Source organism: Glycine soja, chromosome 13, assembly GCF_004193775.1.
Source record: "Glycine soja cultivar W05 chromosome 13, ASM419377v2, whole genome shotgun sequence".
In the NCBI taxonomy this organism is placed as follows: domain Eukaryota; kingdom Viridiplantae; phylum Streptophyta; class Magnoliopsida; order Fabales; family Fabaceae; genus Glycine; species Glycine soja.
In genome coordinates this window covers 16198149-16212804 of record NC_041014.1, presented here as the reverse complement: position 1 = coordinate 16212804, position 14656 = coordinate 16198149, and the positions used below count along the sequence as shown (strand labels likewise).

Genomic DNA, 14656 nt, shown 5'->3' with positions numbered 1-14656 from the left:
TAGCAAAGCCCTTTGGTGGGTACAGATAAATGAGATGGAGCATGTCCGCAATAATCAGAGGGATAAATCAGAAAAAAAAGAAACAAATAAGAATCAAATAAAAAAAATCTCAGCCATCAAATAAAAATAAATAAATCTAAAGATTGAAAAAAGTTTTCTATATTGGGAGAGATAAGAGAGTCTCTCACCGTAGAAGGTCATCTGTTTTCATATCTTAAGTTGTAAAACAAGATTTAAAACATCTATAAAAATGCTCAAAAGTCAGTGCAACAGAAATAACTATTCCTTAACAAAGGCTTGTTCAAGTCATGTGCATTTGGCACAAAAAGAGGATACTCAAACTAAAATCAAATTATATCCTAGGTCCTAGCCATGCCCCGTTTAACATCTTCAAATCCACAACCAAAGCGTGTAATATGAATGATGGAGCCTAAAACATTCAACCATGTACTAAGATGTGTCAGCGTAGAAACAAAATTTCTATGCTACATTTGATTTGAGTACAAAACAGAACCAAAACAGGATGCAAAACATGACCCTTAGTTGGTTTCTCTCTCTATAGATTAGATGTCACTATCCTTCATTCCTAACACGGTCTTTATTTCTCTCTTTCTTTTGGGGTCTGGTGCAGTGCAGTGCCGTGCCAACAAGGTCTAACCACGGCTTTGGCTAAGAACTTATGAATTTATCAAATGCCCTGGTATGAGTTGTTATGTTGCAGTGTGGTCATTGATAAATTACCTGCACACCAATGATGAAATCCCAACAAAGTTATGGTTCGTAGAGGGAACTAATTTACAGGATTACAGGAACAAGAACAAGAACAACCATTCATAGAATAAAGTGGAACTTCATAACTACCAATGAAAAAAAAATACAAGCGAAACATGACATGGTATTCAATTATTATCTGACTTTCCTATGAAACTCGATGCCAAGGTAGTTTGTAGAACCTTCTTAATGAGGTGAGGTACTATTCAACATGGGAAATGATTAAAGAAATGTTCCTACTGGTTTTACTATTAGCTGTCTTCAAGGGCTTGGTTCATACTGTAAAAAATCTCAATCATATTCAATGTAAAATTATTTAAAAAAGGGACGAAGGTGGCATTGAAGCAGAAAACAAGAGCAACTTTTCATATTCGTTTCTGGAAATTCCTATATGATCAAACTTGGGTATATGTTGACTTGGCAGGGTACTTATCATGCAGAAAATAAATCCCAAATCTACACCCGCAACAGAAATGAGAATATTAGCAGAACTACCTCCAAAGTCGTCATATTATGCAGCTAGCCAGCTACTTTCTTTGAGTGATCAAGCAGTAAAGAATTTTCATGCCGTTTTCTGAAAAACAAAAAATAACTAGTCAGGTAACAAAGATCATGGGAAAGATAATCAGAAGACAGAATAAAGGAATAGTAGACCATATAAAACACTAAAATAGAGGTAAAGTGAGGAAACAAAGATCCAGTCGTGTTTTATTTACTTTTGACAAGTGACTCTGAAAATTTGAAGTTACAGACATGACAAACAGCTCCGATACATTCTTAACTAATGTATGATAAATCTGAAACTTCACACTTTGAAGTAATTATTTCTTTATTAATGGGCCATTTTGATTTCCTATTTTAGGATAATAGTCTATCACCAGTACACCCCACAAATTAACAACAGTGTTCACCTCACCAATAATGAGAGATATTTTAGCAATATACTCTTAAATACATTCTTCATTATTGGTCCATTCTTTCAAAAGTCAATAATACTTGCTTTAAAGTGATCGATTTACAAGGCAATTATTAGACTTTTTACAAAATAAACCGATGATAGAGTGTGTTGCTACTTGCTAGCATTTCTCCCTCCACAATATTGACCCCCTCTACCAAACAAGCACCCCACCCAAAAATCCTAAAGGTGAAAAATATAGAAGAAATAACACCATAAAATATTTCCCACGAACCATCTTTAACAATAGAACTTTATCCCCCTAATGGTTTCAACTTTCAAAAACCATAATTTTTATGCCACAATGATGAGCCAACAGAATCACAGAACACATCACCATAACCAGCCAGGGGCCTTTTACTTAGATAAAGAAGCCATACACTTAGATGGTAAAAAGTGCAGAAGTTTGCTAGCAAAGGAGAGATGTTTGCACTCAACATTTAGTGAAATTAAATGAACACTTGGATAAAGAAGGTAGATACATCTAGGGACACTTACTTCTCATATAATTTTAAAAGAGATCGTGTCCTTGAATAGCCCATTTCCGTTTTTTCAGTTTGTAATTCAACTGCACTCCTTGTTTCTAGTTGCCCTTCACTTTTTTCGGTTTTTGGTCTCCCTTTAATCCTTGATTCAGGTTTCCAATTAGCTTTGACAAGAGATTGACCCAGTAAGTCAGCAATGCATGAAGCCATTGCCTCAACTTTCTTCACATATGGAAACGTCTCCTCATCAAAGTGGTTTGACAACCACAAATACATGGATAATACCTGATGCCTAGTCTCAAGGTCCAGGAGTTCTGCATCATTTCGAGCAGAACTTCTCGGCATCCCCATAGCTACATTTACAGGGAGCTTCTGACCAAATGATGTGGCATATCTAAGCAAATGGTACATAGCTTTTGGATCTCTAACATTAACAGGAGCAAAACAGAAGTTAAAACGATCTTCTAGAGATAATCCCTGGACCTTCTCTAACATATTAGCAATCTTCTTGATGTGATTATGTTGACACAAGAAGTATGACCCATCCAAACGGCAATTTTCACCAAATTTTTCTAAAATCTGGGTGAATGTCAAATCTGGAAGTTGCCCAGAAAACAATTCAACCTGCTCATAAGATGGAAAAAGGCCTACCTTTTTTACATCATCAAAAGGTTGTTTCAAACACTCAATCAAGTAGTCCAAATCATCTAAATGCAAGGTTGTGGCGAGTCCATCAGGGTAAAGGCATCCTCTCCGACCAGCTCTTCCTGCAATTTGTTTAACCTGTGATGCTGGAACAGGAACCATTTTGTCACCATTGTACTTTGTAAGGCTATTAAAAATCACCCTTCTAATGTTAAGGTTCAGGCCCATTCCCACTGCATCACTAGCTACCAGAACATCATATTCATTACTTTGATCGTTGAACAAACTAGCCTGCTGTCTGCGAGTTTCGGGTGGCAGAGCACCATATATCACACAACAGCGGTGTTTAGTCTGTTTCTCAATGGCTAATTTAACCTCAAATATCTCTCTCCTAGAAAATGCAACTACACAATCCCCAGATCGAATATTTTCAAGATTTCCAAGCAGGGTCTTTGCTTCAACCACCAATGGTTTGAACCTCTCATAATGCTGCTCACACAACTCATCTCCCATGTCTTGACAGATCTTCCTGACAATATCCAAAACACTAGGATCACCGCACAAATGTATCTCATCAGCCGTCAACCCAAGGAGGGCCCTTGTCCATGCATACCCCCTATTCGAATCTGCCATCATCTGAATCTCATCAATAACAGCCACTTCATACAATTCCTGCGTTGATGCCATTTCCACAGTGCAAGCAACATGATTTGAAAACGGCACGCGCTTCTTTTCTTGTCCGGTTAGCAGACTGCAATAAATCCCCTTCGCATTAACCTTGTCAAAAACTTCCATCGCCAACAACCTAAGCGGACTACAATAAATCCCCGTCTTTGCCTCCATAAACCTCTGCAAAGCATTATAAGTCTTCCCACTATTCGTCGGCCCACAGTGATAAATTATCTTCCTTTTCATCACCCGCGCAAATGGAAACCAAGTGTGAGGCTTTGTGAGGTCAGCCGCCTCAACCATGCCCCTGAACCTCTTGATCTCGTCAGGAAAATTCTCCAAACAAAATTCAACAAATATAGGAAACAAAAACCTCACGGCCTCATCGCTTGGCCCAAGATATACCAAGTACTTGGCAACATCGGCAGGACACTTCTTGAGAAAGTTGCGGAACTTGTGTGCAGCAGTGGGGAAAAATGACAAACCAATGTAAATGGCAAGGGCCTGATTGGATGCCCAACCTGATTTGGCAAACCAATGGCACACTTCCAGCAGCACCTCCACCTCTGTACTATCCAGCCTTGGACCCCTTTCCACACTACACATTTCGCGGTACAATTCGACCGGGTCACGTGATGCCACATGCATAAATTCCTCACTCTTCTTCCCTAACTCATTGTTAGTATCACTTCCACCACCACCACCACCACCACCATTATTACTACTACTACTACATTCTGCAGAATCAACGATCTCTAAATTGCAGTCATTACTCTCATCATTTGCAACGACCCCATGTTCAGAAAAACCATGAACACTATTAATAACCTCATCTCCAAGCTCAAAATCAGTTTTGAACTCACCTTCCGGCGTCTCGGTGGCGCCACCCTCGTTGCCAGCGGCGGAAAACGGCCTGGTGGGGCGGAATCTTTCGCCGGGAAGTTTCGAACTTTGGGAGAATCTGGGGCGAAGGAGCGGGTTCGAGAAACGGGTCGAAATTGGGGAAACCGGGTTCTGAAAAGTGTGGAATTGGGAGTGGTTGATGAAGAGAAGAGCTTGAAGCTTTGAGAGGATTCTCTTGCGTGTGCACAAGTGGAAGAGACCTCTAGCCATTGAGAATAGGGTTCAATTGAGAGAATGGAAGATGACACGACAAGATTGTCGCATTTAGGTTAGGGTTTTTATTTTGTTTTGGTTTTGTTTGATGGTGGAAATTTTGAGAGAGGGATGGGTGAATTGAAAAGTGGTGTTTTGTTTTTGAGAGAAGGAGAGGAAATTGAGGGAAGGGTCTGGCTAGGGATTTAGATGGCTGGACAAAACTGGGCAATGCACGGATTTAATTTCCTATAATTTTATTTAAAGTAGTAAACATTTCCAATCGTTTTAGGAAAATAAAAATATGTTAAGATCTGTTACATTGTCTGAAGTTGATCTTAAGTTATTAACATGTCCAATATGTGTTAAGGACCAGGGAAAAAAATCACATATCATTGTGTTATTTATTAGCTAAATTACTTAGCAAGCATAAAAGAAAGTATTTTTTGAATTAATTCTTATTTAGATAACCGGTAAAACTAGTTAGTATTTTGTAAATAAAAGTCACAAATCTTTATACTGTATCAGTTTTAGAATATGTGATTTTGCACTTAGAAATCATATAAAAATTGACAATTTTTATGATATATCCTTAAATGAGAATCAATTAAAGAATCTCATTTGTTAATTTTGAAAAAAAAAATTACCCTCAAATGATTAAAAAAAGCCTAACATATATATATACATTAAATTAAACTTCTAAACTAAAAGGTCCAAGTTAATAATTTTTTTTGAAAGTTCTTCTATTATAAGAGATGGTTCTCCAACCTTGACCCCAAAAATTTAACAATGTGAAAACTAAGTTAGAAGACTACAAAATTAATTTAATAAAAAAAACATATCAAATTTCTTGAATACTTTCTAATTTTTACAAATTACAATTCTAGCTGAAAAATCATGCATCAAACAAATATATTTAGTTTGAATTCTATCATGTAATAAATTCTTGTGTCTATCTATTTAATAATTTTTTTTGAAAGTTTTTCCGTTATAAGAGATGGTTCTCCAACCTTGCTCGCAAAAACATAACAATATGAAAACTAAGTTAAAATACTAAAAAATTAATTTAATAAAAAAACAAATCAAATTTCTTGAATACTTTCTAATTTTTACAAATTACAATTCTAGCTGAAAAATCATCCATCAAACAATATATATTTAGTTTAAATTCAATCATATAATAAATTCTTCGGTCTATCTATTACAAGTTTATGACAGAAAAGAATTAAACTAATCAGACAATAATTCAATATTATTGACTAGTCATTCATCTCATCAATGATTAAAAAAAAATTATTCATCTCATCTTTACTTTATAAATGAGTAGACAGAAAATGTTTGTCATTATCTTTTCTATTAACAATGTTAAGAGCAATAAATAGCCAAAATTAGGATTCATCATAATTAAGGTGTGTTTATTTTCTGCTACCTCCTCATCTCCTACAAAATTAGAAGCATTAGGAAGCTATTGACAAGGGAACAATGTTGTGATTCTAACTTCTGAATGGCCAAAGGTAAAGGTAACTGTACAAACTTTACATCTTCATAGTATTTAACCAATTCTAGCACTGGAATATTCTTGTTCAATTGGCTCACTTTTTTTTTTCAATTAGCTCAAGTTATATTTACATTAATAGAGTAAAATAAAATTAAATAAAATAGTATAAAATATACTTTTCATAGAATAAATAATATATATGGAAAAATGATATTTATATTATCATTTAATAATAAATTATTACGATAAATTTATTGATTATTATAATAATTATCTTAAAATTTATATTAATAATGATTTTTATTGGTTGTCAATGTAATTTTTTATACCGATAATAATGCATGAAAAATAAACTCTTATTTTATTATATAAAATAAAATAATTTGTTAACAAATATATCATGTTTTAACTTTTTAATTTTTTTTTCCTGCAATTAAAGATATAAGATACAAATGAGTTTTTTTTATCCCTTCATAAAATATTTGAAAAATAATTTTTTAAACAATTAAATAATATTTTTATAAATTCAATTTAAATACATTGTAAATATAAACATATGATAAATTTTCTAATAAGTTGATAATATAAAAATATTTAATCTCACAATCCATGAAAATTAATCTCTAATTTTATTTTACTAATTCCAACCTAGTTCATTATAAAAGAAAAGTATTTTTTTTTCCATTTTATGCATTTTTAAATATCCAACCATAGATTCTTGTCCGAACCAAACCCAATACATGAATATCTCAAACTCAAACCAAACCACCATAAGCTGCGTAGAGAGCCACCCTTCCTTAACCCCTTATCCCTATCTCTCCCATAAATTCAACTTCCAAGTTTGCATATTTTTCACTTAATTTTCCACACCCAAATCAGAAAATGCAAGTATTGTTATCATCATGCAATTTGTGGTCACTTGGAGTGCCAACCCACAGTCACAGAGGAAGAAGAAGCAGTGTCCTCAGCCGCCGTGAGATCTGCTTTGATGGAATGTCCTCTGTCTGCTCAAACGACGCCGTTTCGCCCATCTCCATTTCAAGGTTTCCCCCATCACACTATGCACCTCCATTGTACTTGCAAACTGAAATTTCAATTAAAAAACTGCAACTGGGTGTGTGTGATTTGTGGTGGCATTTTCAAAGTTTGAGTCTTTCTGAATATGCTACATTTTCATTTTCAATCTAAGGGGCTGTTTGGTTTGAAGGGAAAAAAAAACATTTCCCATTTCCTGTTTTTAAAAGTTTGTATAGGAATTACTGAAAACAAACAAAAAAAAAATAGTTTATAAACTTTTGAGAATTGAAACAGATTGAATATATGGTGATAATTAAAAGTGAAAACAGAAAATGTTTACTCAAAGTGAAAACAGAAAATGGTCACAGTGAAATCATGGATGTGGTTACAGGGCAAATCAAACATGCCATTATGTTCACTGTATGAATGGATATCTGAATCACTTATTTGAACATGATGGATGATCACCAAATTTATGAGGCACGGGGAGGTGAGCATCTGGTTCATAAGTGGTTGTAAGTCAAAGGGGTGCTGTGGCTTTTTCTGCTTTTTGGAACTTTTCCTTGGTAATCGCGAAGGCGTGCACTTTAAAGTTTATTACTGCTGCTTCTGGGAAGGGATGATATATGTATCTTGTGTTTTAGTTGTGTTGGGCTGGCTTAGGTGCTGATAAGCTGAGCAGAAAATTGGGCTGGGAACAGAATTGGTGCCACGGTTCTGTCCTAATGATTTCTGTGTGGGAGCTTTCTTATGCTTGTTTTGTTTTTTCTCTCTTTTGAATTTGGGAGGGTATCCCTTGTACCCATCTTAATGAAGCTTTGTTTTGTTGATAAAAATAAAAAATGAAGAGGTCCTACAATTTCAATAACAAACTGCAACTGAGTGTGTGTCTTTTGTGGTGCCATTTTTAAAGTTTGAGTCTTTTTTGCATGTAAGAGAGCATTTTCATTGCCGGTGTTGCTTGTTTTTATGTGGGGTTGTGACTTTTGTTGATGTGTGGATGTTGTTTACACGTGTAGCAGCACTGTTCAAGTTCAAGATGAAACTCTGGATTTTGGTGCAATGCTGAGGAAGATTGTTCTGTCTCCAACACGACGTGTGTTAGTGGTGAGCTTGACTATGTATTCCTGTTTGTGCTCTTCAAGGTTCTTGTCAGGTCCGCACATAGTTCTGCTTGTGTCCAACTTGTTTGATTGGTTGTATATTGGAGAGTTCATAACTTTTGAACAATGGTCAATGTTATCTATTTCTCATAAATTTTTGTTGGTTTTTATAAATTTTAGATGTTTTGAAAATGCTTCCAGTTAGCATTTACTAATGGCATGACATGTATCTAGATATGCCAATGTCAGAATAATCCTTGATGTAGAATGTAGTCATGCCATATATATATATGTGTGTGTGTGTGTGTGTGTGTGTGAGAATTAAGACCTGCAAAATAAAAATTAGAGGACTAAAACTAAAATATCATGATTTTATAGCAACTAAAAACATATTTAATACTTTTTTTAACTGCTTGAAGCATTTAGGGGTATAGCTAATAGAATTATAGTTTTCTCTTTGTAAATGCTGACTAGGTGGGTCGCCTTCAGTTTGGTGTATTTGACTCTTGATTATTTGTTTGTTACATGGAGCCTTGAGTAACCAATGGTATCATGAGTTCATAGTTCTGATATGACATCAGTTTTAACTTTTAAATATAGAATTGGTTGGTGGAGTGCAGTAATGGAATTCTTGCAGCTGTGTTCTAATTTTATATGTTCTTTCATGATAAATCATATTGTTATATTCTTTTATACAAGTGTTTATTACTATTTACTAGCAAAGTTTATCTTCATGCTATAAATTGTAAATTCACAGCTCTAGCTTTGGGAGATCCATCAGTGAAACTTGAAGAAGTAACCCCTCCTGTGTTTTCTTCTGGTCCACTCTTTCCAATAGAGGTCAGCTTTCAACTATAGCCCCTCATTTGTCTGTTGTGGTTGTATGACACATTTTTTAACCCTTGTATAGCAGTAGATAATTCCAATTCATTGTGATTGGCAGGATCGAATTGTCCAACTATTTGAAAGAAACACATACTCTGTTGTTAACATCTTTGATGTGACATTACGTCCTCAGCTTAATGTAACTGGTGTGGTTGAGGTAACTTAGTACTTAAAACTATAATATCTGATGTTAAATACTATCAAATTTTTTAATTATTATAGTGTCTATCTTATAAGCATGATAGTTTTTTTTTGTCCTGCGTAGGAGTAGAATATCAAAAAATGCAATTTAATTTTTGTATCTATACTGCCAGATTCCTGAAGGAAATGGTTCTGGAGTAGTTTGGGATGAGGAGGGCCACATTGTGACAAATTATCATGGTGAGAATCGGTAGAGAAAATACAGTTTTTATGTTACGTCTGAATTTTTCTATCTCCCAAACAATACATACACAGACACACATTGAGCTTTGGTTCATCTCAGTAAGATTTTTTTGAGCTATGAGTGAATATGTAGATCTGGCCTTTATCCTATATTGATCACAACAATTCAGTGAATTCATATTTAGTTGGACTTCTTGACTTGGACATATGCATTTTCAATGTAATATTAAGAATTTGTTGGAAGTTTTTTGCTTTTAAATATCTTTTGATTTTTCTCTCCTTTGCCCCATTCTTTGAAATTTTTAGCCTCATTTTGCTGCTTGCCTAATTTATAGGCTGCACTCTGATGGAGTGCTTTGTACTATGCACTTTTCAATTTTTATGTATATTTTCCCACTCTTAGTGTATTCAGTAGGCTTTCCAGACCAGGTGCTGAGTTCTGATTGTTATATTCTTGTACTATTCAGTAATTGGCAATGCCCTTTCAAGAAACCCAAATTCTGGTGAGGTTGTTGCCCGAGTTAATATTCTAGCATCAGAAGGGTGAGGCTCACAGAGACTTTATTTCTTTGCATATATCACTGTTGTTAACTTGTAAATATATGTAATTCTGACACTTTCTATTATAAAGGTTACAGAAGAATTTTGAAGGTAGACTCATTGGAGCTGACCGTTTAAAGGATCTTGCTGTCTTGAAGGCATGATTTCTTTTTTACTTTCTGAATTTATTTCTTATGTAAATTAATTGTTTGGCTTTCACAAGCAATCTACTTAACAACATCTTTGTTTCACTTTACAACAGTTTGCTTCCAAGTTGGGTTTCATTTTGTTGCTGCTGTGGTTCTTAGTAGTTAGTAGCATATAAGGTCTTCTATTTGTTTGTTACTGCCTTCTATAATCTATACCATTTAATGATTAATTCATTATTCAAAGTATTTTTTTTCCTCGAGTTCATTCTTGTGACGTGCAGTAAAATAATGATGGTTGAAAGTTTCTTTCTTTGTTAATTAAATAGTACTCATGATGTGTTTGTCTATATGCATCCTTTAAATATTAATAAAGTGGAGCATTTGATATTAGGACAAATTAAACGATATTCACAATTTATCTCGTGTTCATATTGAAGCAATCGAGCCTCTAAACTAATGATTCTGTAAATCACATATTTATTACTATCTTATTTAGATAGTTAGTAAAATGCATGTATCATACACATGATGAGATACTAATTAATTAATAACTTTGCAAATACAGGTAGAAGCCCCTAAAGATATTTTAAGGCCTATCAAGGTGGGTCAATCGTCATCTCTAAAAGTTGGGCAGCAATGTTTGGCTATTGGAAATCCATTTGGCTTTGATCACACCCTCACAGTTGGGGTTATTAGTGGACTTAACCGAGACATCTCTAGTCAAACTGGGGTAACAATTGGTGGTGGTGTTCAAACTGATGCAGCCATAAATCCTGGGAACAGGTTACACTAAGCTCCCTTCCATATATGAACTAAGAATATTCCCTTTCCATTTTTCTTTACCAAATTTATCCCTTTAGTTTGGTGCAGTTCACTTTGTAAAAATGTTGCTCTTTTCATGATTGGTGTTAAGTGTTAACTGGTTGTTATATCAAATGCTGAATTTCGTACTTTTCCTATTACTCTAACAGCGGAGGTCCCCTTTTGGATTCGAAAGGGAGCTTAATTGGGATTAATACTGCAATATTTACTAGGACAGGCAAGTTATATTACTATCTCAATCAGAAGGAATTGGACTATGTTATCAAACATTGATGTATATTTGAATATGATAGCTGAGGAAATCTTTTCAGTCCACTTGTGAAAATTTTCTACCACTTTTCACTTTCCTTTGCATGGGTAAATGACTGTTAAGCTGCAAGTTCTAGTTTCTCTTATTACCTTTATATGCTCTATGTTTATTGCCTTTTTTCATGCTATTGCAGGGACATCAGCTGGTGTAGGATTTGCAATCCCATCTTCAACTGTATTGCGAATTGTTCCACAGCTGATCCAATTCGGAAAAGTAAGTGCTTCATGGAAATGGAACCACATACACAGAAACAATCTAGCCAATTCTTTAGCTTTGCTGTCAAACTTTTTATGTGCAATGCATTTCTTGCTTTCTTATTTTAGATATCTACTCAAATGCCTCGATATCTTATCAGGTTTCATGGTTGACACTTGACAGTCTTTATGTTTTATAAAAAAGAAAGTACATTATTTTTCTAGATTTTAACGAGAGAAAAAAATGCTTAATTGTTAGTTTGTGTAGAAAACACGGATAAAACTGTTTATATGCTTAGCTTTATTCATATGTCTGTACATACTATTTGTTAGCAGCATATTTTTTAAGATCTATTTACCCTGTGACTATATTTGATTACATGGTTTGGTCAACTTAAGGTTGTTAGAGCTGGTTTAAATGTGGATATTGCGCCAGACTTAATTGCAAACCAACTTAATGTTCGAAATGGAGCTCTTGTTCTTCTGGTAAATCCACTAGCTTCTTTTCTTGTACCGTAACTAACTTTACTTCCAAATCATTCTGTTACCCAAGAACTTGTGTTCCGCAGGTTCCTGCAAATAGTCTTGCTGCCAAAGCTGGGCTAAATCCCACTACAAGGGGTTTTGCTGGGAATATAGTCCTTGGAGATATCATTGTTGCAGTTGACAATAAGCCTGTGAGTCTTGTTTTGTAGAAACTGTTTTTTAACTGTTTAAGTCATGCTCCTTTAAAAGCCAAAATATTCATTTATATATTGTTAACCTTTATTTTATCTCTTTCCTATACCTTTTATTTGTTTGGTCTATAAAATACAAATACTGCTCCTACGCACACCACACTATCATGTTTAAGGCCCTATTTGGATTTTGGATAAAAGTCTATACATACTTACAGGAGAAGATAAGAAGGTAAAATGAATTGAAGTTCTTGCATAAGCTAAAATCAACTTGTGTATTTATGTTTTATAGAATCTCCTTTTGTTTAACTTCTCCATAAGTTATATTGCATAAGTTGATTTTAGCTTATGGAGAAGCTCAATGCATTTTCCATTCTTATTTTCTTCTCCTATAAGTGCTTATAGAGAAATTTATTCAAATAGGGTTTAAGTAGAGAAAGCATGCATTAATTTGATAACTTTGGTGCATCCTTGGCAGGTCAAGAGCAAAGCTGACTTGTTGAAAGCATTGGATGACTATAATGTTGGAGATAAGGTAGTTTTGATGATTCAGAGGGGCAGTGAAAAGTTGGAGCTGCCTGTGGCACTGGAGGAACAAAGTTCTTGAGATGGTTTATATGCATTAATGTGTTATAACCCACTAATATATTATGTTGGTAGACATGTATTATTTTGTACAACAAACAAAAAAGAAAAGAAGAAAGAAATTTATTTGTGCAGTCAGGGTCTCATGTAGGGAATAGAAATATAAATAATTTGCCTGATTTTCGAAATACTTTACTCTTGAATTTGATCTCATGCATTACAGGTTTCACGAAGATGTTATTAGTTAGCTGACCTAATTGGAAGTTCGGGGAACAAAGTCGAATATGCTGTACATTTTAAAGTAATTTTTTTAATCAAAATGATATATGACTTATAATATGATGGTTCTGAATGGCTTGGGTGCAAAGCAAAAATTTGATATACCTCTCTAAAGTAAACAAGTGTATTAATATTTAAATTATTCAGTGGGTTAACAACGATGCCCTTAACGTAAAATTAAGAAGGGACGTAATTTTATTTATTAATTTTGGAGACAACTTAAGAAAAAGGTATAAAACTATTTTTGATGCATTTAAAGGCTAGTGCATTCCTTTGCGATTGTGGTGCACGTAAAATTTTGGGTAATGATATTTATACAAATTTATATTTATGGTCTCGTTGTCTTTTTTCTGAATGGTCTATGTACATAATTGTGTAAATATATAGTTTTTTCATTTTTTCCTTTACGTAAAAATCTCAAATCCCTAAAGCTTAATTATAAAATGGTCTTCTTATAATAGTACTATAGTAGTATTCAATCTAAGTAACCTTTACATACAATGTATATGGTAGTAAACCAGCGATATATGAAATTGTTAACGTTGACGAAATTTTGGGTGACATTGACCAAAGTGCACTTTATGTTAATTGAGATCCAAGGTCTCTTGAATCTAGATAGTAGTGCAACTCTATGATATGACTGAAATGTCATGGACAAAAGCTGGGTACCTATAATACGAATTTCTATGCTTAAGTTAGTAACAAATTCAGAGTATGTAATAAATGCTTATTTATTTGAGTAATTTGATTTAATATTTATGACATGTTGGATGTTGGTATAATTATATATTTTTCTGAGTTGATTTTTCACATTTCTTTTATAAATACATGGTGTCTTGTGAGATGTTTTTAGTTCTATTATAATCTTTCTCTAGAAAGTTCTTATTAAAGTATAAATTTTCTTTCTAATAACATTTTCTCATTATCCATTTCTTCATTTTTCATCTCATGGCTCTTAGTAATCCAAGTTTTGAAAACATAAATAGAGAAATTTTAAGACTCTTATTATAAGTTTTGAAAAAATCTCCTAGAAGACAACTTTGGTGGTGGTGTTTAAAGTTTATATTGTTTATCGTGTATTAACATTTTGTTAAAGATAAATATCACAAGAAGGAAAGTTGAATTGTGACTTTAATGAATTTTTAAACCTTTTCATAAATCGACAAAGTTTTTCATTTGAAAAGGAAACTTTGTGAATAGATAACTGATTTTATGAGAAACACAAATGGACAATGAAAAAAAACATAAAACACAAGTTTTCAAGAGCCTACAAACCAATTCAAACCCTAGGTTAGTTAAAAGCAGAGAGAGAACTAGAAAATATCACAACTAGTTCATCTCAACCATTGAGATTACATTTAGTTCTTGGTAAACCACCAAATTCCACTAACTTCTCACAAGCTACGAGTATTATATCACAACTACTTCTGACTCTAGAAAACAAGCTTTACTCTAAGCTTAATTAACACCCAATATTCTTTGTCCTACCAAGCGACTATTGGCTCTAAACAAATCAGAACATATTTTTAGTTGAAGATTGCTCAAAGACTAAAACTATAATCGTCTTACAGACGGATATACATATCAATGCTT

General features: G+C 33.8%; 2 protein-coding genes across 3 annotated transcripts; one reads left to right on the top strand and one right to left on the bottom strand.

Moving 5' to 3' along the window:
- Positions 1 to 241: 241 nt before the first annotated feature.
- LOC114382261 (DExH-box ATP-dependent RNA helicase DExH18, mitochondrial) lies at positions 242 to 4861 on the bottom strand. Its single transcript, XM_028341551.1, has 3 exons — positions 2225 to 4861; positions 1267 to 1345; positions 242 to 741 (listed from the first exon to the last, which is right to left on the bottom strand). Exons 1-2 carry the CDS (start codon positions 4636 to 4638, stop codon positions 1291 to 1293), a joined length of 2469 nt encoding a protein of 822 aa, XP_028197352.1. The 5' UTR covers positions 4639 to 4861; the 3' UTR covers positions 242 to 741; positions 1267 to 1290.
- A 1984-nt stretch (positions 4862 to 6845) lies between these two features.
- LOC114380935 (protease Do-like 8, chloroplastic) lies at positions 6846 to 13013 on the top strand. Of its 2 annotated transcripts, none has more exons than XM_028340069.1 (13): positions 6846 to 7161; positions 8158 to 8291; positions 8996 to 9078; positions 9182 to 9280; positions 9438 to 9504; positions 9975 to 10050; positions 10139 to 10205; positions 10762 to 10979; positions 11168 to 11235; positions 11462 to 11541; positions 11922 to 12008; positions 12092 to 12199; positions 12678 to 13013. In XM_028340069.1, the coding sequence occupies exons 1-13, from the start codon at positions 7001 to 7003 to the stop codon at positions 12804 to 12806; spliced, it is 1377 nt and encodes a 458-aa protein (XP_028195870.1). In that variant the 5' UTR covers positions 6846 to 7000; the 3' UTR covers positions 12807 to 13013. The 2 variants fall into 2 exon arrangements, with proteins under 2 accessions (XP_028195870.1, XP_028195869.1); XM_028340068.1 differs by having other exon boundaries at positions 8155 to 8291.
- The last annotated feature ends 1643 nt before the right edge of the window (positions 13014 to 14656 follow it).